Source organism: Lycorma delicatula, chromosome 13 (genome assembly GCF_047948215.1).
Source record: "Lycorma delicatula isolate Av1 chromosome 13, ASM4794821v1, whole genome shotgun sequence".
Lineage (NCBI taxonomy): Eukaryota > Metazoa > Arthropoda > Insecta > Hemiptera > Fulgoridae > Lycorma > Lycorma delicatula.
The window spans coordinates 10,264,684-10,290,914 of record NC_134467.1 but is presented as its reverse complement, the minus strand read 5'-3'; the positions used below and the strand labels follow the sequence as shown (position 1 = coordinate 10,290,914).

The 26,231-nt window shown below is 29.4% G+C and overlaps 1 protein-coding gene across 3 annotated transcripts; it reads left to right on the top strand.

Annotated features, from left to right (window-relative positions):
- LOC142333953 (uncharacterized) lies at positions 1 to 25,962 on the top strand. Of its 3 annotated transcripts, none has more exons than XM_075381593.1 (7): positions 1 to 108; positions 5,711 to 5,863; positions 11,951 to 12,079; positions 14,776 to 14,901; positions 16,055 to 16,183; positions 21,043 to 21,150; positions 23,589 to 25,962. In XM_075381593.1, exons 2-7 carry the CDS (start codon positions 5,711 to 5,713, stop codon positions 24,675 to 24,677), a joined length of 1,734 nt encoding a protein of 577 aa, XP_075237708.1. In that variant the 5' UTR covers positions 1 to 108; the 3' UTR covers positions 24,678 to 25,962. The 3 variants fall into 3 exon arrangements, with proteins under 3 accessions (XP_075237708.1, XP_075237710.1, XP_075237709.1); XM_075381595.1 differs by lacking the exon at positions 23,589 to 25,962 and adding an exon at positions 21,998 to 22,091; XM_075381594.1 differs by lacking the exon at positions 5,711 to 5,863 and having other exon boundaries at positions 54 to 108.
- The last annotated feature ends 269 nt before the right edge of the window (positions 25,963 to 26,231 follow it).

Here is a 26,231-nt window from a genome sequence, read left to right as displayed (position 1 = left end):
TGAACTGTCAGTAATTCAGTGACGTTTGTCTAAAAGTGTCTTTAAGGAGGTATCTTTATTATAATATCAGCTTTATTTATTTGTTGGTGTTCACTTTTGTTTATCTAAGTAAGTAATTTTATAGAATTCCAATATGAATTAATAGAATATAAATTTGAGTTTTATGTTGATGAATTGATAGTGTAGGCTTTAACTAGGCTTACCGTACGTCCGGGATTAGCCTGGAGAGACCTGGTTTTTTAGTGCGGTCTGGCGTTTGTGAATTTTATACTCGAGAATTTTTTTTTTAATTTTGAACTTATATGTTCGACATTGCGTTTTTAAACATTCTCTTAGGGCCTTGCATCTCGGCTGCGCTGACGTCGATTTTGTCAGAGGCGTGGCTGCCAGTCTCGCCACAACTTTTTACTTATTCTTTTGGCAACACAAAAGGGGCAATGTGTTTGTTGTTTTCATGTGTGAAGTAACTCGTTTACAAGTTTTTGATATTTTGCCCCATCGTTTAGCAGTGGGCAAAATATATGTTTAATGTTAATCTGCAATAGGAATACACATTTTTGAAATTGTGTAATGACAGTAGCGATGAACGTGCTTATTGCACACTATGTACTGGAGAATTTTCTTTTGCACGTAAAGGAAAGGGTGATATTGAAGAACACATGAAAACACCTAAACGTAGGAGTGCTATTAATGCTTACTGCTTCAGCAAACAAGAGATATTTTTAAAGCCAAAGATGGGAATTGCAGTAACAGTGATTTGGAGTGTTAAGAAGCTACATTTTCATACCACACTGCTAGACACAAACTCGGTTTCAAAACATCAGACTGCACATCTAAATTGGTTAAAAAGTTATATGACCCAAAAATTTTTGTTTGCTAGAATCAAAACCAAGGTAATTATTGTTAACGTTATTTCACCATTTATATTTGATAATGTGTTGAGTTCCATCAAATGATGGATAGCTCAAACAGAAGTGAAGTTTTACTTCACTTCAGATTGTTGTAAGATATTTCAGACTGGAGGAGGGAATTCAAGTTAATCTTTTAAATTTTGATGATTAGTCACATGAAACTGCCCAAATTTTGACTCTGTATCTTTTGCAATGTGCAAAAAAATACAAACTTTAAGAAAAGTTGGTTTGTTATACTGCTGATAACACTAACTTTGGTGGTGTGAAGAGAAAGGGGAATGAAACTGTGTTCAGAAAAGTTAAAAGTGATTTAGATAGACCTATTTTAGGAATTGATTGTTCAGCCAAAATTGTACTATTAATTCATATTTCTTATAGTGCGACAAATGCTCAAAATTATTTTTTAATTTTTTTTTTAAATCTAAAAAGTATTTTTGAAATTTTATATGGTACTCTTCATATTCAATTCTATCACAGCAACAGAAGCTTTTCAGATATTTTGAATTAATTTGTCAGCTTCAGGAAAAAACACACAAATTTATACCTTCTTCTGCCAAAAAATTGCCATGCACTCTAAAAGAAAATAATGAAGTTCAGGAACAAAAATTCTTCTTAAGCGTAGACAATTTTTATAATTCTAGTATCCATTACTTAGAGTTGTGGAGAGCCAGTTCAAGTTTCAGTGGATAAATTTACAAACTGAAATTGCCTGGTCTGATTTAGAAGAGAGAGTGCATAAGTTGTTAATGAAATTATAAAAGATTCCATAAATATTGATTACCTATTTAAAAGTCATATCTAGTGTAAAATACAACTGAATAAATTAAGTTTAATGTGTCTGTAAACTGTTAAGACTATTAAGTAAGTTCAAAAATATGGTCCAAATAAAGATAGTAAGCCTAGTTTTAACCTGTGATATAAATTCATTGTTTTAAATAACCATAATTATGACCCAGACAAATTTATTAACATACCCAATTACTAATAACATATAATAATAATATTTTAGAAAAATATACCATATGTATTTAAATAATAATAAGTTAATAAATGAACAGATAAAATTGGATAATTATATTTTATACAAGCAGGTATTAAACAGTAGTAATAGATTATGTTGGCCGAACTGATCCACATCCATTTTAACACAATAGTTGAAACCACCTAATTGACAGGATGTTTACGTTGACTTAATTTTAAAACATGTGCTTCGAATTTAATTGTTGGTAAGTGGTTTTTTTTGTATATTAACTTACACCAATATCTCAACAAAATTATTATAAAAGATGTCCCCACCTATGAATTTTTTTCACAAACATGACAGTAATATAATGAATAAAAGTTCCATAAACTTGTGCTTATTGACATCCATATGCGTAAACAAGCCGGCATTTTTCTTTTTTGTGAATTTTGTTTAATCTGATTAATTCTTAGTTTCCCCCCATTTTTGTAACCTTTATTAGTATGAGCATGTTAAAAAAATATTCTAAAATCAGGGTCATTTTTTAACATAATTGTCATCAGTTGTAATTGGCCAATCAGCAGATATTTTATTGTATCCAGTTGTAAGGTTTTTATCATAATTTATATGATTAAATCTCCTATAACATTCATTATACCATATCTAAGTTGTTTTCACATAATTTTGCGGTTTTATTTTTAATTATTAAAAATTCTCTTAATTTTCATTGATTGCCAATAGTTATTTGTTGTTATGCTCTGTTAAGTGTCAGGCATATGCATAAAACTGATATCAGGGCCATGAGACTTATCTTTTTTAACAATTCATTTAAGTGTAATATTTATTAAAAGTGTAGCAGATATGCACATTTGTACAAAATCTGGATTGAGCCATATGCGGCTCACACAGCCTCCTGATGTTCTTCAGTTTTTGATGTGGGGTCCATGTGAGCCTTAGAGAGGGATCATATGATTAGTTTTAATATTATTTACAAAATATTCTTGTATAAAAAAAGTTATATTTATAACTCTTAAGGAAACTACTTATTTACATCTCTTAACTATTGTTATTACTCATGTTATACCTGTGTTATAAAAAACTATTTACAGAAAACAATAACATTACATCAATTCCGTTCATAATTTCTGTCATTAATTAAAAAAATTTATTATAAAAAATTTAATACAGAAAATCATGTTAACAAAGTTTCTCAAAGGTTTAACGAGATAACAAAATCAGTCAAAAGCTGAAGCAATGAACATATAAGAAGGCATCACACACAGAACATTTTGTTGTCACCCTTTTGATGGTTTTTTCTGAGGTTTCTCTATCTTCTGTTTGCTTCTTCATTTTGTAGCAGCCACTGCACCTCTGTCTTGTTGACTTCTTACCTTCAGTGTTGATCATCCTATCTACTGTTGCAGTCTCCTGCAGTCTCCTCTTTTGTAGATCCATCTTGATTGACTTCAGTTTGCACGTAATTGTCAAATATCTGTAAAAGATGTCAACCCTAAAGTCTTCTTCCCTAAATATTTGGGTTTTCATGGGAAGTTTCTGTTATTTGATAAAAAGGTTGTACGAAAACCCAGCACTGACAATTGAAGTTCAAATGGTACTTCAAAAATGATGGAATATGAGCTCATTTGGTCAGACAAATATACACAATATGTCTGAAAAGTTTCCAAACTAAATTAAATAAAAATACAGATTTAAAGATAAACGAATTTGCTCACATCAGCCCTCTACATAGAACCCTTCTCTAATTAAGCACAGGTTGAGTCTGTTAAACGCTCTGGAAATTTTGTGGGATTGTCTTCAGCTGCTCGGTGCAAGCCCTTTGGGTGGCTGGAATGTCATCGAAAAAGCAGCCCTTCATCTTCAACTTGAGTTTTGGGAATAGAAAATAGTCTAGTTGGGTGAATAGGCTGGGGGGGATAAGACGGTGGTTTGATTTGCGGCATAATAACGTGTTAAAACTGTTGCCATGTGTGCCGGGGCATTATCATGCAAGAGATTCCAATTATCCGGATCCCGGTAATCAATTCGATGAATGCGGCGCTTCAGGCGTTTCATTACTTCCAAATAGAGTTTAGAATTCACGGTTTGACCAGTTGGGACAAATTTATGATGAATCAGGCAGGCCCTTTGAATGGAAGAATGCAATCAACATCGTTTTCACTTTTGATTTTTGCTGCCTGGCTTTCATGCTGGTCTTTTGTCCAGGACTCAACTGAGCAGTGGATTGACGCTTCGATTGCGGATCATACATGAAACATCAGCTTTCATCCCCAGTTACAATTCTTTACAGAAAATTCGGGTCGCTAACGGCAGTTTCAGCAAAGTCTTGAGCTCAAGAAAGGCACACCTGTATTTGTCTAAAAACAGTTTTGTGTCTGTGTTTTGTTAAAATCATTAACACATCTCTGTTATTTTTCCATTTCAATATTTTTTTTTTGTACCTGAACATTTAGCTGTAACTACTTCACCTTTTTTCAGTTTGGTTTCTGTTAATTGTTTAGTATTTCCTTTTTGATTAGCTGTTAATGTATGAATAGGATTTGTATAAAAATCAACTAACTGAGAAGCTAATGATACACTTGTATACAAATTTTCACTATAGCGTTCACCCTGGATCACGTAATGGTCCAATACATATTTTTCTGGAACCCCTTTGTCTAAAATTGATTCCTTTCCAACATATATTGTGATATTGCATGTATAACGACAGACCAAGGCATAATTTGAAAAGTCTCACCCCGTGCTGATGGTTTTTTTTGGACACTGTTGATTAAAGACTAGCTGTCCCCTGAAAATAATTATTTTTCATCATTTCACATCTCTTCCTGAGGATTCATTGCATCTTGAAACTTTGGGAGAAGCTACTCTATGAGTTGTTAAACTTTGCACAGTCTTTCATTGTACGGTGCATTTCCATTATTTGAAGCATGGAACATTCTCAGAAGAATCTCAAATATGTTATAATAAATTAGCTTACTAACCTGATTAGAATACAACAGATTCTCTATATACCATTTTACCAAGACCTATCCACAAAATTTTCCCACAGAATTTTTTCATTTCATTTAGGTCAGGTGGATTCCATTTCTTCAATCTAGAACTTTTTTTTGTAATTCTCGTTTCCTCTCTTTCTCTTTAAAAGTCTTTTGTTTAAAACTTAAAAACTTAAAATATTTTGTTTTACATAATGATTTGTCTCATTGACTAATAAATTGAAAATGGTATGATTGATGAAAAGTGCATTGGGGATTATTTTATTTCAAAATTAACTAATAGTGGAAAGTACTGGGATAATGTAACACGTATATGTAAGTTATTTACTTCTGAGGATATGAATGTAAATAACATCTATTAAAATTTAACAGAAATTTAGTTTAATAAAATAAAAATGAAAAACACAAACTAGATCTGGAAGTAAATGAAAACGAATAGAAAATTTATCAGTAACAGGAAGAAATGAATAAACATATATTTAAAATAATAAAAAAAATCACATACTTTACTACGAATCAAAGAATCTGTGAGCCAAGGGCTATGTCACATCGCCTTAAAGAGAAATTTAATGTGAGCCACATATGGCGTCATGTGTTAATATTATTCGCCTGTTCTTGTGTTCTTATCTTTTTCATTGAGAAAGCTTGCTTCAGTATCAAATATAACCTTATTCAAGCCACCATAAAACATAATCAAACAACAATCATTAAGGACATATAAGAGCTGTTTATGAGAAGAGTAAAAGACTCGACAGTATTTTTATATATACATATTTTTTTATTATGGATATTTATTTTAATTTTTGTTTTTTTGGTTTTTTTTATAGATGATGAATGGGCCTGTAAATAATAATTTTAGTAATCAAGCTCTGCCTCTTAATAAAAATATTAAATTAGAGACTGAACAGGATAATGTAGCACAAATGATATCCTTTTTTTTACCACATCACATGACTGAAACTAATGCATCACACGAGCATGTAAGTTTTTTTAATTTTTTTTTGTACTTTGAAGCAATGTTTTACTATAAATTCATTTCTCTTCTGTATATTTTCTTTCCTGGTTTTCCAGCAGTTCTTCTTTCTTTTGCTTTATTTTTCCCTTTTCTTGTTTGACTAAATGTTTCTTTTTTCTTCTTTTCTTTTGAAATCTTTACTAGTTTCCCGAAGATTCTATATTGTACTATCTACTTTAGATATTTCCATTTCATTTACTACTACTGAGATCTGTTGATTTCAATTCTTATTTCTGTAAATGCGGTTTAAAATCTTTTTTGTAAGACTGAAAAAGATTCGGCTCTTCTTCTTCTGATGGCATTGACATTTTTTCAGTTTCATTATATTTGTAAATGTCTATATTACTTCTTAATTTAAGTTTTTACTCTATTTTTCTATTTGATTTATTTTATCTTGATTTCAAACTGAAGATGCATCTGATGCAAGCAGGTCCTCTAGTTTGATTACTGTATTTTGGTGCCTGATTTTGACATCTACTGAGACATCCTTTTAGTTCAAAATATCTTTTGTTAGCTGGTAGGCTAATTTTATTTTTCTCATTTTTGTTTAATTGTTTTTTTTTATCTAAATCATTAGTCAGGATTATTTCTGCCGTATATTTAAATTTATTAACTTTATTGATTTTTCCATATTTTGTTTTTACGGACTTGGGGATTCTTGGTTGGTCATGAATTCTGCCTTTTTCAAAGAAATCTCTAGCCCTATTTTCCCTGAAAATTATTTTAGTTGGTTTACTTGTTCAGCTGCCATTTTGAGATTCTCCAAGAAAATTGTAATATTTTCAGCAAAGGCTAAGCATTTAATTCCAATTCCTTTCAGTTTCAGACCCGATTTTATTTAGTGGTGTGTTTCAACATTGTTCATCTTCTTTTCCTGTTCTTTTTTTACTTTCCTAGGACACAGATAAAACAAAAAAAATGATGGTAAACCACCACTTCCTTGTCTTAGTTCTGTGTTAATTTTTAATTATTCTGATTGAATATGAATTTTACTTCTAATTTTGTGTTTGGAACAGTCCGTTTTTATTAATGTTAATTGTGTTGGGATCCACACCAAATTTTTCTAGTATGTGAAATAAGGAAGTTCTATAGACTGAGTTGTGTATACCTTTTGAAATCTACGAAGACAATTACTTAGTTTTTATGCCTTGTCATTTATTCCCTTATTATTGTTGTAAGGTTCGAGGTTTGTTCTGCACATTTCTTACTTTTCTGAATCCTTCTTTGTATTCTCCCAGTTGTTAAGACTAAGATTAATTCAATTCTGTTTTGAAGTGCTTTCCAAAGGATTTTGTTTGTCAGAGGTAAGAGGGAAATCACTTTGTGGTTATTTACTTCTGCTTCATCTTATTTATGTAGTCGATGTATTAATACATTTTTCCAATCTTGTGGGATTTTTTTCAGATTTTTCTTGGTTTTCATGATTCTTTCTGTAATTCTATTGCAGTCAAACTATCACCTGTGCTACCTTGTTATTTAATTTCTGGTTGATTTTTTCTGTTTTCATTTAATTATGTTGTTTGGATTTTGTAGTTAATGTTGCTAGATTTTGGAATTGAAATCTTAGGTCGGGTTCTTGGTAGTTTAATAAATTTTTCAAAGTACTTGCTGGAATTTTGTAGTTGTCATTGTTATGGCCTAATTTTCTATTTTTATCCTAAAACGAAGGCTGGGTGTTTTGTATTTGGTAAATTTTTAAGTTTTGTTAAGTGGTGGTAAATTTTCAACTGTATTTATTTAATTGAAGTAGACAGGCATGAAACCCATCAATACAAAATCATATTAAAAAAAGTACGTAACAAAATTATCATTCATAAGTTAGAATACCTTTTGATAATGTATTAAGTGTGCATACCTTTACATAGTAAAGGTAGCCTAATAATAGATGATCTATGAGAATTGACTGAGCCAAGAAAATATATGTGAAAATTATGCGTAAGCAATCTAGTTATATATTATGAAAGTGAAAAAGCTGCAGTAAATTAAAATCGTCAAAATAACTACAAAAAATGTTATTAGCAAATATTAAATCTGTCCTAGGCAGAGATGATTCAGTTCTTGGTATTTCTAACAAATTCAAAATAGGAATAAAGTTATGATTGGTAAAGTGCATAGAATTATAAATTTTACAGGCAGCATATTTAAGAAAGACTCAATGCAGTATTTCTAGTAATTGTAAATGCTTTTGCAAAAGGTCATCAGACAACAGAACCGTAATTTAGTACCCTATAAATGCGTGACCTTCTGCAGAGTTAATATTTCTAAAATTTGTAGAGAATCTGTTAATAAAATTGACCATATTTAGATACAGTACAATTATTGTATTCACTGAAGGATAACTTGCTATCAAAACATACAGCTAAGTCTTTAATAGAAGATAAATTTTGTATTGCAGTATTATTTTGTATTATTCAGTTGCACAGTTATATCAACATTTACAAACCATTTTTTTTTTAATTAGAAGAAATAATATTTAAGTCAAATCATTTTTGCACAAAGTTCTAATCAGTTGGAAGTAATTTAATATCAACAGGGTTTGTAATAGGCTTAAACAATTATCTGCTAAAAATAAAAAAATAAAAATATGAATTGCGTATGAATAAACTAATGTCATATATAAATACTATGAAAATTGGAGAACCCAAATGCATGTCTTGTCTTTCTCTATATCTAACCTATAAGTAAACTTAGAGATTTTAACATATGGAATTCTGTTAGTACAAAAGGAATGTATCCAAGACAACAATTAATTATTAAATCCACATGAAGCAAGCTTTTTAATAAGTAATTTGATATTAACTTACATCAAATGCACAATGAAAACCAGTATAAATTACATCAAGATAACTACCATCATTTAGTGCATCAACAGTATCTTCAGTTTATACACACAAGTTTGTTCGCGTAGATTACCTTCCAAAAAACCATGTTGTTCAGGAACTTTATAAATTTCTTTACGTGAAGTGATTTTCATACAAAATAATTTATCTAAGAGCTTGGCAAAAAATTGCATTTGCTGAAGTAGATTAAATGATTGTTTCTCAATAATTGTAATTAAGATTTAACCCAAATCTATTATTATTTAAGCATGCAGAGTGTGTTTTTACAAGACGGCCTATCTTTAGTTTCAATGAAAATTTTATGGGAAAAACACATCGTTGTAATTTGAATAAGATGACGATATTTTGAAAATAAAGTATGTAGTATTAAGCTTTTAATTGAGGTTGGAAAGGTATGAAAGTATCATTGCAAAAGTACAGCTGCAACTAACAGCAGAGCATTTGTCCTGTTTGTTGCTATAATGATCAGCAACATTCAGGCATGGTTTAATATTGCCTTTCACACAGTTTTATCAGATACTTTATACTTTGTTAATAATGTAGATTATAATTTTGGTAAGTATTATTATTATACTATTGGTGTTGTTATTTTCATTTATTTATTTTTACAACTATTCGCAATATTTCTATCAAAGAAACATCTGTATAAAAAGAATAACAGATTACATAAAGGCATTAAAATCATCAGTAAACATTATATAGTTTATTACACGCTGAAATTTAAAAAAAAAAATTGTAAAAGCGGTTGCAAGCAGCCACTTTGTCTTAAAGCCACTGTTGGATTTCAGCTTTCCTCCAGCTGTGATAATTTTATTCACTACAAAAGAGTGATAAGTTGCATTATCCATTATTATTGCACTCCCTTCTTGTAAGTTATTCAAAAAGTTATTTATAAACCAATATTTAAAACTGCTCCTATTTATTTCTGAATGATAATCTAAAGAAACTGCTTTTGATTTACTGCGGAAAACCTGGTTACTTTTTTTTTTAATGAACCCTATTTTAGCTGAACTTGCACGACATATTATTAAATGACTATCTTTCTGATGAGTATTTTAACGCTAATATGTCATCTTTCTTTGAATCTTGTCATATGTATTTATGAGAATGATTTTCTTTAACCCATGTCTCATCTACGTAAAATATACGTCGATCATCACAAGATGGTTTTAATTTTAAAGATAAAATTCTTTTTAATGCAATATCGGGGTTTCCCATCAAGAAACACCAGCCATATTCAATTTTTTTATAACCAAAACCAATTTTTTTCACAATACGATGAAAGGTCATAGATGGTAAATTTGCATCCAGTTTTTCTTGTATTTCCTTTTTAAACTTCTTAACTGTAGGGATTTAATTCTGAATGGTAGAGGTAGTACTGATATATGATTCTACGCAATACATGACGGTTGAAATCATCCAGTAACAGATTTGCATTCCATGTCCTATATTTCCTTGGCGTTTCAAACTGAACGCAACTGTCATTACTATCATACTCTTTAGCTGTCCTACATTTCTTTCTTTTGTACTGATCTCCAACTAATGCCGCATGTTTCAGCATTGAGTTCATGAACTTTATCAAAGTAAATCGTGCTATGGAATTTAAAGTCTGATAGCTTTTGGAAAAATTTATATTCATTGTAGTTAACATTTCTCGAACTTTTAATTGTATGGCCTTGTTGACCAGAAAACGAAGGTGTTTCCATCTCATTCATATTACACTTAAGATAGTTACAGAAAAATTACAACAAAAAAAATCTTTAACTTATAACCTGATTAAAAAATGCAGATTAACCCTACTACTCTAAACTGTCTTTAACGTGTTGTTGCGGCACCGTTAAATTAACTTGCTAAGAAACCAGCACGAACTGAATGTATGGAAATAAAAAATCCATATAATTTATTAGATATCACAGTTAAGTGTTTAATGAACCCATCAGACTGAAGACTAGGATTGCAGTTATTCATATACTAATATACAATGACATAATATCAATATACTGCATTCAATATTGAGACTGTACTACTCATCGAGACTGCTTCTTCAGTCTTTCATATATTGCCACAGTTTTAAATTGATTATTATGATCCTCACTATAAAACATGAATGTTTGTTAATTCAACTCTACAAATAAAAATTCTACAAATTTAATGCTTGATATTAATGGAAATTTTTATTTTCTACACCTAGTGTTAACTGAAATATGACTTTTTTACTTTAAAGAACCTGTACACTTAAACAGTAGTTGTCTTGAGCTAAATTTTAATTACAATTATTGAGAAACAATCATTTAATTTACTTAAAAAAGTAGAAAATTTTTACTTCTATTAGTTTGGATTTTGTAGCAATTCAAAGTTGACGTTCTCAAAAAAAAAAAGTGCAAAAAGTACGCTTTTCATGCCCCTAATTTTCAAACAAATGACTATAACTAAAATCAGCCGAATCCAATTAGCGTAAAAGTGATGATACCTTCGTTTTTATTGTGGAATTTTTTTTTGTGCGAAGAACGCTTTGGCATTGCTTGATATTTCAGAGTGTCCAATGTAATACATAGTTGGAATTCCTCAGTTAAAAGTCTTTATCAAATTCTGGTCAGATGTGACATTTTTCATACGCTAAAAATTGCATTTCCATATTCTACATACAAGCTTCAAGCTTATTTGGCAACATAATAAATATGTATTTACTGTCAAACTATCATTTATTAAATATTAAATCTTAACAAAGTTTATATTTTTATAATCTGGTATGTATTGATCAGATATAAGATTAGAATTCAAAATCTTTGGTAATGTTATCTCTAAAGGTAAATTATATTTATCACTGAGAAATTCACCATAAACAATATTAACACTAATGTTTGTAAGATTAGAAAAAACTGAATCAGGATAATTACTGCAACAGTTTAACAGATTATTTGATTGTAAAAAATTACAATTAATAGAAAAAATCTGTAAGGTGATTAACAGCATTTTTAGCCTCTAAATTTCAATGATAAAATTTGGCATAAGAATCATTTTCTAGGTTTTCTCCAAATAAAACCTGCCCCATTAAAGTCACCTAATAATAATAATAATAATTTGACTGTGGCTGCACTGTTAATGTATGTGGTAAGTGAATTAGAGATACAAATTATTTTTATTTTGTAAATTATACAAAAACTCATAAACATTTACTTTATAGCATTCATTTTTTCTTATTTTTGTTGCAGCAAGTAGATTTATTTCAACTGAAAGAGGAACCAGTTGATATGATTAATGGTGATATTCTAAAAGGTCCTTTAGCAATTGAAGAGACCAACTCAATTAAATCAAAAAATATAAAAGTTGAAAATGAACTGGTAAGGGTGTTAGATTTTACATACAATGGAACACTAATTACACTCATAAACATAATTTTTGTTTCCTAACATGCGATACATGATTTTAATCTGTTTTTTATGCTGAAAATGAATATCAACTCAGAATCTTTCTGTCACTTACCATTTTTGAAAAGTTTTTATATTTTAATTAAATGATTTTGTTATCTCATTTTTTATTGTTTAACTTTGTTAACATAATTTGTAAGCTATAAATAAACAATACTAGACAAAGAATTAAATCATATCACAGTCACATATTATGACATCTAATACTAAAGAGTGAGCCTTCATGGAGAAGTTTAATGATGTCTGTGCATGTCAAAACATGTAGCTGAAAATACAGCTCTGTTGTTTGTATTAAGAACTGGATTTAGGAATGAATTAATTTGTTCAATCTTATTGCTTTCTTAAGTTTGTTAACGGTGCAGTGTTATAATGCCTCGAAATTGTGTAAATGATGTGGATGCTTTTTGTTATGTATGTGGTGAGTTTACCATAAAATCAGATAGAAAAAATATTACACCTTTAATTAAAAAAGCATATCATTTGTACTTTCAGTGTAAGGAAATAAAAAATTTGTAAGGAAATGTTTATTATGACTATATATATTCTTGTACAAAGTTTAATATCAGATCTTGGTGCTTCCTCAAAGTTAGATTTAGTTTTTAAGGTAGAAAATTGGGCTGTAAGCTAGTTATCTGGTTTTTATAATTGAATCATGTAGACCAGAGGTTGGCAACCATTTTGTCAGTAAGGGTGCAAAATAAGTCATTGGGGGTGCTACACTATTATTACACAATAAGTAGATACATTTGCCTTTAAAGTCAATAAAACAAAATTGTTCTTCCCAGTCAACATTGAAACAATAAATTCTTTTTATTTAACAATTATTCATTATGGGTTATTTATAAAATCAGTTTAACCAATACTGTAAGTATTTGATAGTGAAAAATTGGATTATCTTGTTTGATAGGGTTACTAATAATATTATGTAAATAATGAAAAACAGTCAATAATAACACTTAAAGTACGTAGCATTCAAGAATATTCATTCCTACATGCTAAATAGCAAGTGTGTCAGTGTATGACCTTGATTGCTATTTGCTGACACTGAACTTGCGCAATTATATTGTCTTATATACATGCGATGCTGATACTGTTATTGGGCTTAGTAGGTGTATAATATAGAGAGGGCGTATAAAAATCTCAACGGAGGGTGCTGCATTGTCGATCCCTGGTGTAGACCATTTGTTCTCAAAGTGGGTGGTAACATCCCTTGTAAGCGCTGGTGGCTTTCAGGAGGGGTGGTAGAAAACCCACAGAAAATCGGAGGCGTTAGGTGGTCTAGGAAGGTGATGGCTGATTAAAAAAAAATGGCAAAAATTATGTTTCCCTAATATTTCAAACAAAAATTAAATACCTACTGTACTTGAACAAAAAATTAAAGGGACGCCTATATTTTATGATTAAAAATGATTGTATTCAAACTACTTTAACTTTGCAACAAAGAGTCTTAGAGAGATGAATAAAACAAAAATTAAAGTTTGAATACTCTACTTTTTGACAGTATACTTTAGTTTTAAAAAATCATCAAATTTAAAAAAAAAATCAGTGAGAAGAAAAGTTTTAAAAATTTGAAAGTTTTTCTTTACATTTGATCGAGCACATGGGGGGGAAACAAAATTTTTTCAGTAAACTGGATTAAAATTGTTTGAAAGCGTAAGACTTTAGTTTTAATTTCTTTTTTCCTATGTGTATGATTTCTCTAAACCAAAATATTCTACTTTTAAAGAGAAAAGGACAGTTGTCTTTAATGCTGCATATCTCCCAATCTAAGCAATGTGTTGATACAAATAAATATGAAAATTAAAGGGTTTTTAAAATGCTGTTTTGAAGAGTGCACCTTAAAAACAGCAATTGCAATTATTATTTTTAACAGATGGTAAGTTTAAACATTTTGGGGATGCTAGAAAATTTTTGATTCTCAATGTGGTTAACGGGTGGAAAAGTTTGAGAATCAATGGCGTAGATCTATATATAGAAAATTAAATATCCTATTCTATCCTTATTCTTATATTTATGAATGTACAATCTTTACTAAAAAAATTGTCGCTTAGTTTTAAAAAAAAATAACAATATTCAACAACAACAAAATAACCTTACAACAGTATTGTTTTCACATAACCTGACACAATACTTTAGTTTAAAAGAAAGGTCCTTATTGTGCTTCTGAATGAATCATTTGAAAAATCTTCCCACCAATCTATTTATATTACAATTATAAATCTTCTTTTACAGAAACAAGATTCCTCTGTTGATGAATTTTTAAATAATAGTAATTACAAAAAAGGCACAATTTATCTGCATTTCGATCAACATATATTGAATATATACTCAAAATAATTTTCAATAGAGCCCTCTAAATTGTGAACTATCTTTTTGTGATTTTTTATGTTTAATTATTTACCTTAACATTATTTCATGTGTTTTATATAAACAGTTAATATAGACTTTAATCGTATCTATTTTTATATTACAATTTGTTTTTCTGTTAATAATTTATTTTATGATGACTGGATATAATTATATCCAGTCAGAATAAAAAAAGATTATTTATTGAATATTAATTAGTTTTCACATTTTGTAAAGTTTTTTCTTTTATCTTATTTTTAAAGGAATCTGAGATCTTATTAAACGATGACGTTTCACCACAACTTAATCTTAACATGAAAACCAATGAACTTGAAATAAATTATTTAGACACTTTGAAGACAGAAGAGATGGAATTTTATGCAGGTCATGTAAGTATTTGTAATTATTGGATATTGTGACAACATGATTTGTCTCTTAATTTAATTACTTAGCAAAAACAATTCCTTTGTTAATGTATTTGTCCATATTCCCCTCTGTACTAATATCTCAACGGCAAAAAAGTATAAAAAACCTTTTACCACCAAGAGTTCAAAATTTGATTTACCTTATCCTTATTAATTTTATTTAATAGCACTTTTGAAGTTTTCTCTCATCATCAGTTAAACCTTTTCTTCCAAATCACACATTAAATTCAAACCATTAAAATTATAACATAAAAATATGTAGTCTTAAATATTAAAAAATATAAAATTAAACATTTTTTTATTTTTATTATGTGGCTAGCCATACATACAGTATTGTAAACTTAAAGTACAGTGTACTGTATTATATATATATATATTTTTTTAATTGTATATTTTTTGCTATTTCAGTGTTTTCTGTTATAAAATAATTGTTTTTTAAATCTATTTATTATTTTATTTATTAAGTTGTGTGTGAATGATAAATGGTTAATGTGTGAGGGCAAAAATATTGTTTGCTTCAGTGATGTCTATAAAGTGTGTGTTTTAACTTGTTGATAGAGTTCTCATTTTAATAAGCTATGGGTAATCGGTTGTTAAATTGTATTCACTTGCCAGGACTGAAGCTTACATATGCTACAAAATTCAATTTCCACTTCAAGATTAATAAAAAAAAAAATTACATCAAAATCTCATTTAAAAGTAATATTTTTATATCTGGTAAAATTTTATGAGGTATAAGATTAGAATTCAAAATCTTAGATAACTTTATCTCTAAGGTAAGTAATATTTATTATAATAAAAAATTTTCACCAGAAGCCATATTAACACTAATGTTAGAAAGATTAGAAAATACAAAATCATGAGAGTTACCGCAAGAGTTTAAACAATTATCTAGATTAAACAATTATAAGATGAGTAGCAGCATTTTTTTATAAAATTTAGCAAAACTTGGCATCTTAAAGTCACCTAATAATAATAGTAATAATTTAACTGTCACTGCACTATTTATATAAGTGGTAAGCAGTTTAGAGATGCAGTTTACTTTTATTTCATAAGTTATACAAAAAGTCATAAACATATTTACTTTGTAGCATTCATATTTTGCTTTTTATTACAGCAAGTAGATTTAATACAACTGGAAGGGGAACGGCTGGATATTAGTAATGGCGATATCGAAAAAGATCCTTTAGCGATTGAAGTGACTGACTTGGTTAAATCAGAAAATTTAAAAGTTGAAAATAAAGTGGTAAGGGTATTAAATTTTGCATACAGTGGAACACCGATTATACAGATGGATCTTTGCAAGATCAAGTCTGTATAGTTGCAAAGAACAATTTAAAAAAGGTTATCATATATACTGCACATATCAGTGTTTAATGGCTCAGACATTAAGTAAAAAAAAATATATATGTATAAAAAAAAAAAAAGTAAATGTATTTAAATAAAATTAAAAAGAGATTTGGAATACATGTATAATCTAAGAAAAAAAATTCAGTAATATGGTTCAAAAATACAGTGTGTGGAGAAATTTACTTTTATAATTAGTTTTACAAAGGTCAAAGATCGATTAAAAAAATTCCTATTGAAACAAAGATTTACTTGAATAGTATTTTAATTTTTCAAATAACATACTTTTTTTTAAGTTGCCTAGTTTAAAACAGTTAAATTTGTTGGACATCTGGAAAATTGGTGTTCCATCCACTGTTATCTTTTAGTCGTAGATTGCTATGGTCGTTAGCCCCAAGTTTTCATTATTATTTCCATTGTTTTATTATTTTAATTTTTCATTCCTAATATGTATATTTTGGATTGCATACAGTATGTTTCTTAACATATATATATATATATATATGTATATGTATATAACTTTGTGAAAATTCAGTTAATCATCAACTTACTGATTGCTCTGCCAAATAACCTCAAATAACAAAAAAAAAAATAATCACCAAACACAGTAACAGAAACCTAAAAATCTAATATCAAAAGTCGACATTTGCGGGATCCCGCATCGTCAGTCTAGAAAATTTCATCAAACAAAAATAAAAACTAAACTTTAGAAAACATAAACCCTAATAACGACAAAACTTGAATACGCCTCAATACCAAATTGAATGATAATCATTCTGTTTGTTCAAGTTTTGTCGGTGTTAGGGTTTATGTTTTGTTTTTGTTTGATGTAATTTGGGAAATTTGTACTGACTGATGAAGCGGGATCTTGTGAAAATCAACTTTTGATATTAGTTTATTAGGTGTCTGTTACTATGTGTTGTAGTTATTTTTTTTGTTATTTGAAATATATATTTAGCCCACCAGGCTGGTCTAGTCGTTAACTTGATGCAAATCAGTTGAATAACAGCCTATTTTTGAAGTTGAAAGTCCTAAAGTTCCAATACTAGTAAATGTTAGTTGCTTTTGTATGGATTTAAAAACAAAAGTGTGTGTACTGGTGTACTCGGTATTTTTTGTTTAGTTAACTACACATCTCAGGAATGGTCGGCCTGAGTCTGTATAAGACTCCCTTTGTTTACATGTCATACATATCAGCTTTGTCTAATTTGGTCATGGTGAACTGAGTTGATATGATGATGACTGAAGGATGTAAATTTTTATCTTCTATGCATGTTTATCTCACAATGAAAAAAAAAATCAAAAACATAAAAAAATATCTGCAGAAGACATTTCATGTATACTTCTGCTGAACTAATAAATCTTATTCCTGCTAAATATATATATATATATATATAATTTTATCTAATCCAATCTTAGTAACATTTTGATTTTTTTTAATATAAAATCCTTTTTCGTAGCTAATCAAAACTAAGGAAAGCAAACTTAAGGGTAATTTATAATTAAGGTCATAATATTAATACCAAGAATATTTAGCATATTTTTTTTTTTGTTATTTGAATTGTTACAAATTAGTCTTAACAACATAACAGATATAACAATATTCATTTTACTCCAATTTGTACAATATATAAGCATAAAAATGTGTACAATATAAATATTATTTAGATCATCTTCATATTCTTGTATTTTCTTCATAGTACTAAATCTAGAATGTTGAATTTTAATGCACAAGTACGGGTGGTCATTTGTTACAGTATTATTATGTTTAATTACTTTTATTCGTCATTTTTCTAAGATAAGTTAAAGTTTTAATTGATCTCAGTCTTTAACGATTAATCATTTTTTATTTGTAGCATCATTTACTTACATCAGGTTACTACTGTTTATTTAAAAATAGTTCTATATAAATTTAATATAATTTTTATATTCCCTTTTATGTAAAGGGGCTCATACCTGGGCACAGGTTATCCTTTAGAGATATTATGTTTCATAATTATATATTGTAATTCTATTTTTTTATTTCATATTTTGTACAAGGAAAATAAAGGTTTACAAACAACATCTTGTTTTGTTTACTTTTTTTGTTTCTGGAATATATGACTGGAAATATCATTACACAGAATGAGAGGTTCATCTTCTACAGAGGCCCTAGTTTATTTGGGAATGACTTTATGATGAATTTCAACAATTTGCTCTCTTTATTGAAGAGGATTATACTAGCCATTACTTTTCTTATTAAAACATGAGCATTTAATATAGTGATATTTAAAAGTTGGCAGAACTGCTTTTATATCACCCTTTTTATCTTTTCTTTCAAGTGGGCATTAGATCCACCCTATCAACTGTTCATAAAAATATCATTGAGAGCGTTTGGAACCATTTTCTTCTTTCTTTCTGTACTACTTCTAATTTGTGTTTAGTAGTCATACACAAGACATCTTCTTTTTTTTCCTACTTTCCCGGGCCGGGTATCCATTCAAGTATGCGCAGCCCGGGAAAGTGTCCTTTAAACTCAAAGGAGGCCTCCCCACCCGCCGACTGTACGTCCGGCACAGCAGGTCAGCCTCCCCGGTTGGATCTTTTGTTTTAATGTGCCTACCTCAAGCCCCCCCCGACAGAGAATCAGGTCCGACAAAGCCGTCCCTAGCCCCCGCCGAGGGAACCGGGTCTCGGTCTTTTCATTACCCAGTTGTTATGATCCCCAAACGAAGGAATGATCTTCTCCTCATAGCTGCTTGCCTTAACGAAAATATTAAACTACTAAGTTACCATGGGGCCTCAATGGCCTCTTAAAAGGGCTACATCATCTTTAGCCTTTAGCACTATTTTGGCAAACTCCTCCATTTTGTTCCAATTGTCAGTGGATCGCAGGAGAAAAAGAAGCAGATTCTCCGGATTTAATTCTTGCAGCCCTGCACGTCGTCTATGTATAGCCCATCTATTACAGTGGAACAGAGTATGTTCGGCAGTATCCGAATCCTGGCAGAACATGCAAATAGGTGTTGGTGTTCTACTGAATCGATGTAAATAATATTCGAAGCTATCATGCCCAGAAAGTATTTGAGTAAGATAATAACCAACCTCCCCGTGTCCTCTATCAAGCCACATGCCCAAGTCGGGTATCAATCTCCTGGTCCAGGTAGCTTTAGTGGAAAGATTCCATCTGTCCTGCCATATGCGCCTGATGTTGGCTTGGGCTTCTTATTTTGGCATGCCACGATACCTAAGTGATCGTTCTTTAACTAAGAGGTCGATAGGGGGAACCGATGATAATACACAAGCCGCCATCGTAAGAGATGGTGCGGTATGCAGAAGTGATGTTTATAAGAGCTTGCCTATGCAGAGTTCTAAGTCTTGCGACATTTCTTGCAACACAAAGTGCTTTTTCCCATATAGGTGCAGCATACAATAATACAGAGGTTAAAGTTGAGGCAATGACCCGCCGCCTAGATGCACGTGGAGCTTCATGTCCAGCCAACAATCTTGTTAAAGCCTTTGCGGTATTCTCAACCTCTTTACATTTCTGTGCGAGATGAGGACTAAACTTTAGAGCCGGGTCTATAATGACACCAAGATATTTTGTTACTGCTACACGGTCTAGTCTACGATCGCCCAAGCAGAGATTTAGGTCTCTGAGTTGCCTTCTTCCAGCCAGAAAAATATAGTGACATTTATCTAAAGACGAAGATAACTGTCAGTCCGAGAGCCAGTTATTAACCAATGTTAGCACTTCATTACCGGCAACTTCGAGGTCACGTTCAGTTTTGGCTTCAATTAATATAGCCAAATCATCGGCATAAGCAACTATTTCCAAGCCTTCAGGTAATCTTAGTCTGAGAATACACAAGACATCTTGTCATTTCAAGACATATTTATCTTGCCACTTAATTTTACTATTCTTATTACACACTGAATGAATTTAATTTTTTTTTAAGTAGATTTAAATTGTTTTTGAAGTTTATGGAACCTTTTCTTAATAATTACAATAAAAGGTTCACTAGAGAACCACTTTGAAAATTACATTTTTTGTATAAGTACTTTTTTTTGGTATGTGACAGTCAACAGTATTATTAATACATAGTTGCAATTCCTCAGCAAAAATTTCTGTATCACGATCACTATTAAATCCCAGTCATGCATGACATTTTTCATACGCTATAAACTTCCATTTTCATTTTCCACACAAGAGCTTCATGCATACGTGGTGATATAAAAAAATAAATATTATTTACAATTAAACCGTCATTTAGTAAATACTGAATATTACAAAATTAATATTTTTATAATCTAGTAAGTATTTATGAGAAATATGATGATTAGAATTCAAAATCTTAGGTAACGTTATCTCTGATGATGTTAGTGATAAATATAATTTATCATAATAAAAAAAATCAACATAAGCAATATTAACCTCTAATGTCAGTGAGATTAGGAAAATCAAAATCATTGCAATTACCACAAAGCTAAACAATTTTTGATTGTAAAAGATAGCAATTTGTAGAAAAATCTGTAAGATTAGTATAGCGCCATTTTTTGGAAACATTAACAAAATCCTGGCACATTAAAGTCGCCTAATGATGATAATTTAACTGTGGCTGCACTATTTATGCTAAATCGCTTACTACTATTAAGTGGTCCTTACCACTATTAAGTGGTAAGCGATTTAGAGATACAATGTATTTTTATTTCATGAATTATACAAAACATCATAAACATATTTATTTTTTAGCATTCATATTTTGCTTTTTATTACAGGAAGTAGATTTATTACAACTGGATGAGGAACTGCTTGATAGTAGTAATGGTGATATTGAAAAAGATCCTTTAGCAATTGAAGAGACTGACTTAATTGAGAATGAAGTGGTAAGAATATTAGATTTTGCATACAGTTGAACACCAATTATCCAGATGGACTGTTGGCATGCCAAATCTGCACAATTGAAAAGTCCAATTTAAAAAAGGCTAAAAGTATAAAAAGTAAAAGTATTTTAGTAAAATTAAGAAGAAATTTAGAACATATGTACAATAAAAAAAAAGAAGAAATATAGTAATATGATACAAAAAGTAAATTGTGTAGAAATTTGCTTTTAAAAAGCAAATAATTAGTTTTACAGAGGCTGGTATAAACCGGGTGATCATTTGAAGAACTGCCACATTTATTATTCAACAGCTATAAGTCCCATCATATTTCTGTTTGCAGCCTGTATTCAATTCTCAGGGGGAACCTTTTTAAATTATTTTCATAGTGGTGAAACCCACCCTCTGCTATACCTATCCCAACTCAAAAATCTTAAATGACAATGGTAACATTTGATTACATTAATTGACAACCCAAAAAAAATAATGAATTTTGGTGAAAAGAAAATTAAAATCCGCCCACCCCTTCGCTTGGTAGGTGCAAAAAACTATTTGTGGTAGTACTTTTTTAAATTCTAGTTCACCAGACTCGCTATAAAATTACTGGTATTACTTCTTAAACCAGTTGAAATAATCATAAACTGAAAATTATTTTTAAATTACAACATAAAATTTTGCCCTTCAAGTGTTTTCTAAATTTTCAGGGGTTGAAAACTTATTTTTTTTAAATGAGACAATGTAGCTTGTGACACCTCATTGGAAGGCCCTTATAATGCCAAGTAATTTTATATAAATAAAATAAAAATTGGTTTACTGGTATTTATGTTATGATTAAAAATGTTTTTTTTTTTAGGTTATGTTGGGATACAGTGTTACTGACACAAAGCATTAGGTCTGAAATCATCCGTTCTTGTTAAAAATATGGGTTTTAGGTTTTTCCAGCACTGAAAAAACATACCAGTAAACACAGCATTATAACAGCAGTTAAATATATGAAAAACCATTAGTAAGGTACCTACTTCTTTTCTGGCAACTTGTTGAAAAATTGATTACCTTGTTATAACAGATTATAATTTTCTACCAATTATAAAGATTTCAGTTTCTACGGTAAATTTTTGCAAATTGTTTTCTTTCATATAATATGTAATTGGTGGCAAAAAGTATTTATTGTATTTATTTCATGTTTTATTGAAATTGTTGTGTTCTTTAGTTAAAATTGGCATTTGGTTTGTGTTGTTGTTCTACCATTTGGCCTTTCATTTTTGTCATTAGTAAATTTTTCTCGCTAATATGACATAACATCTGGAAGAAAAGGCTGATGTAATCTTTACATACAGAGAATAAAATAAATGTGCTAGAACTGCCCAAGCGTTTACGAACGGCATTCAAATTCTAATGTTTCATACTCTTACGTTTTAATACTTGTAAAAAAAATCTGTCACAAATAAGAAATGTGCAGGTCAAAAGGTTTTAGACGAATTAACTTTGGTTGAAATCTTGGGAAATGTAGTAGCAAATTCTCAGAGCTCAATTTGTAAAATATCCCATGAAATGGGATTTCTGTTGGTTCTGTTTTCACTACATTAAAATTGAATGAACTTTTTCGATATAAAATTGAACTGAATGAGAGGGTGATGCTGACAGAATGAATTCTGTGAAGACTTGATTCAGTTAATAGAGATGCCAATCTGATGCTTATGAAAAATATTGTTTTTCTGGTGAATTCACCTTCTTTCTAATGGGTTTGTTTATTAACAAATGCATTAGAAAGAAATTATATATATATAATTTTTCTATTTAACAATTTTAACATACAGAGGAAAAAATTTAATCTAAATAAATAAATATATATATAGGGTGTCTGGTCTAAAAGTATTTAATTATACAGTGTGAAAGTGTACAGCTTATATTAAGAGAACCATGTAATATAATTTAATAATTTTTTTTTTTAAATAGACACCAACTCTCCATGTTTTAATGTAGGTTATTCAACTGTAGTGTATGCACCTTTTGTAGCTTGGCAGATGTTTAGACCATATATATACGATTCTCAGCAATTTTTTGTTTTAAATCATACAAATCACAAACTTTTCTTTATTACAACTTGTAATAAAACCCCAAGCAAGAAAGTCCAAAAGAGTGATATCTGAGAAATCTAGGTGGCTATGCAGTTGGACCTCTTGTCTGATCCAACATTTGGGGAAGCATTGTTGAGGAACATGGTAACATCTCTATAGAGCACCGTCTTGTTGGAAACTGTATCCTGCAGGAATCTGAGGAACAGCAAAGTTTTCAAATAGTTAAGATACATTTGCCTTGTAACAGTGGGCTCCATGAAAAAACAGACTGATTGTGCCATTTTTGTTCAGTCATAATCAACCATTGATTTTTGGTTTGTTTCTTTCATTTTCGATCGTAATTTATAGTTATTATTAATTTTACAGGTTGCTATCAATAAAGGAACTATCAATGGAAGTACCATACATTCTATTACTTGCAAGAGATTTGTAAATAATTCTGAGCATGATGGAATGATAAAAAAAAAATTTAATGAATGTAATTGTGCATATGATGATGTAACAACAGAAGAAAATTTAGTTGAGAATATAAGTAGTGAAAACACATTACCTCTCCAGATAGGAAAGAAACTGATTTGTGAATATGGAAATGAAAGATTCAGCTGTAAATGTTATTTAAAGAGACGCATTAACTTTTATGGTAATGAGTCAAAAACCCTCCTTATTCCTCATAATAAAGAGGAAAATTATATTTGTACCTTTTGTCAAAAGTCATTTAATCATAAAAACACTTTAAACAGACATATTAATATTCATACGAAAGAGAAAGATTATGTTTGTACCTTTTGTCAGAAGACTTTTAGTCAAAATTCTACTTTAAAATTGCATTTAAATATTCATACCAAGGAAAAAAATTATATTTGTAACGTTTGCCAAAAGTCATTTAATCATAAAAACAGTTTAAGGACACATGTTAATACTCATGCAGAAGAAAAAAATTATGTTTGCAACTTTTGTCAGAAGATTTTTAATCGAAGCTCTAATTTAAAATCGCATTTAAATATTCATACAAAGGAGAAAAATTATGTTTGTAACTTTTGTCAAAAGTCATTTAATTATAAAAACAATTTAAAGGAACATATTATTAATGTTCATACAAAAGAGAAAAATTATGTTTGTACCTTTTGTCAGAAGACTTTTAATCTAAGTTCTGCTTTAAGATTACATTTAAATATTCATACCAAGGAAAAAAAGTATACTTGTAAATTTTGTCAAAAGTCATTTAATCAAAAAATGACTTTAAGGACACATATTAATACTCATACAAAAGAGAAAAATTATGTTTGTAACTTCTGCCAAAAGGTTTTGAATTATCCTTCTAGTTTAAAGACGCATCTTAATATTCATACAAAAGAGAAAAATTATGTTTGTACCTTTTGTCAAAAGTCATTTAATCGTAAAAACAGTTTAAACAGGCATATTAATATTCATACAAAAGAGAAAAATTGTTCGTAACTTCTGGCAAAATGTTTTTAATCGTCTTTCTAATTTAAAGGTACATATAAATTTGCACACCAAGGAGAAAAATTGTTTGTAATGTTTGTCAAAAATCTTTTATGAGAGTTATACTTTAAAAAGAAATTTCAATAATATCCATATTAGAGAGTCATTATGACCATTAAAAATCTTATATTAAGAAATTTGATTGAGAAGAAAAAATTATTATCCTTCTTTTAAGTGTACATAATTTAAAACAAGTATAACAAAATTGATCTAATGTTTATAATTTAATGTTAACCACCATTCTCATTGATGTAATACCTCATCATATCATTCTCATTGATGTAATAGATATTGCATCAGAGGATGAGATGAAATGGCAGTTTTGTAAAATGTGAAAAATACCATACCTGACCAGGATTTAAACCCAGGACATCCGGTTTAAAGGCCAAGACACTAGAACCCACCACAGAGGTCAGCCTTGCCTATAAACTACTTTAAAAAAATTAGATTTTATATATCACTGTACTTTAATAATTGTGCAGATGACATTTATGAACATTTTAAGCCCAGAACCATGCGTCAGGTAATTTGGTAGGTACTTAGGAATTCCACCAGTTCATATAAGTGGTCTAGACACAATGCATGTAAAGTTCACAAGTGAGATTTGTTTTTGACATTGTTTTCCTCAAATGCACTTTAACAAATAACACTGATCTGAATGAATCTAAAGCATTCTGATTTTTTATTAAAAATTTACTGCTTCACATCACGTATCTTACATTTTAGTATTGTTTTCAAATATTAAAACCAGACAAGAAGTATATATCTGATACCTGTGCCTGTTGTCAATGTTGACCTCAAAATCTTTATTAGTTTTTAATTTTTACCAACATACTTATAAAAAAATGACTGCATCTTTCGTATATCAACTTCTTTAAAAATTTCTTTTATTGTTATCTCCTGGTTGTGAATAATTTTCCTTTTTTTCTTTCACATTAACAAACATGATTAAAAATGTTTGATAACCTTGAAAATAAACAAAAATAACGTTTTGAAATACATGTCTCAAATCACAATAGTTATATTAAATATATTCTGTTCACAGTACTAAACAACAGAGGGCAGAGACTTGATGCCAGGTCCCTCACTGTGCTCTGAAATTCTATCTGCATCTCTACTGTAAGTTAACTTTAACACCACAAATATGAATTGTATTTGAAAATTTACCAAAATATTTTGAAAGTATATACGGTCAAAAATATAAAAAAAACAACAAGGTAAAAAAGGTTTTACACAACCTCCCTAAAAAATTAAGAATGTAAAAAAATGCTTTATTGCATTTCTTTAAGAAATTTTTTGTTTTCTATTTTAAGAGAATTATATTTAAGAATTTTTTTCTGATGAATTAATTCATTTAATTCTATTATGATAGTTTATAGAGATTTTTGGTTTATTTTAAATATTTGCCAAACATTTATTTTTCCGTAGGAAATATATAATCCTGTTTTTTCTGCGATTACTTTTCTATTACATTTCTATTTGAATTTTTGCTACTTTAAAACTGTT

Bases quoted from the DNA above. Each gene is read 5' to 3' on its own strand.
- LOC142333953 (XM_075381593.1), top strand. From the start codon at position 5,711: ATGATGAATGGGCCTGTAAATAATAATTTTAGTAATCAAGCTCTGCCT. The intron at 5,864-11,950 runs GTAAGTTTTTTT...TTTTTGTTGCAG, and splicing joins CTAATGCATCACACGAGCAT to CAAGTAGATTTATTTCAACT. The intron at 21,151-23,588 runs GTAAGAATATTA...TTAATTTTACAG, and splicing joins ACTTAATTGAGAATGAAGTG to GTTGCTATCAATAAAGGAAC.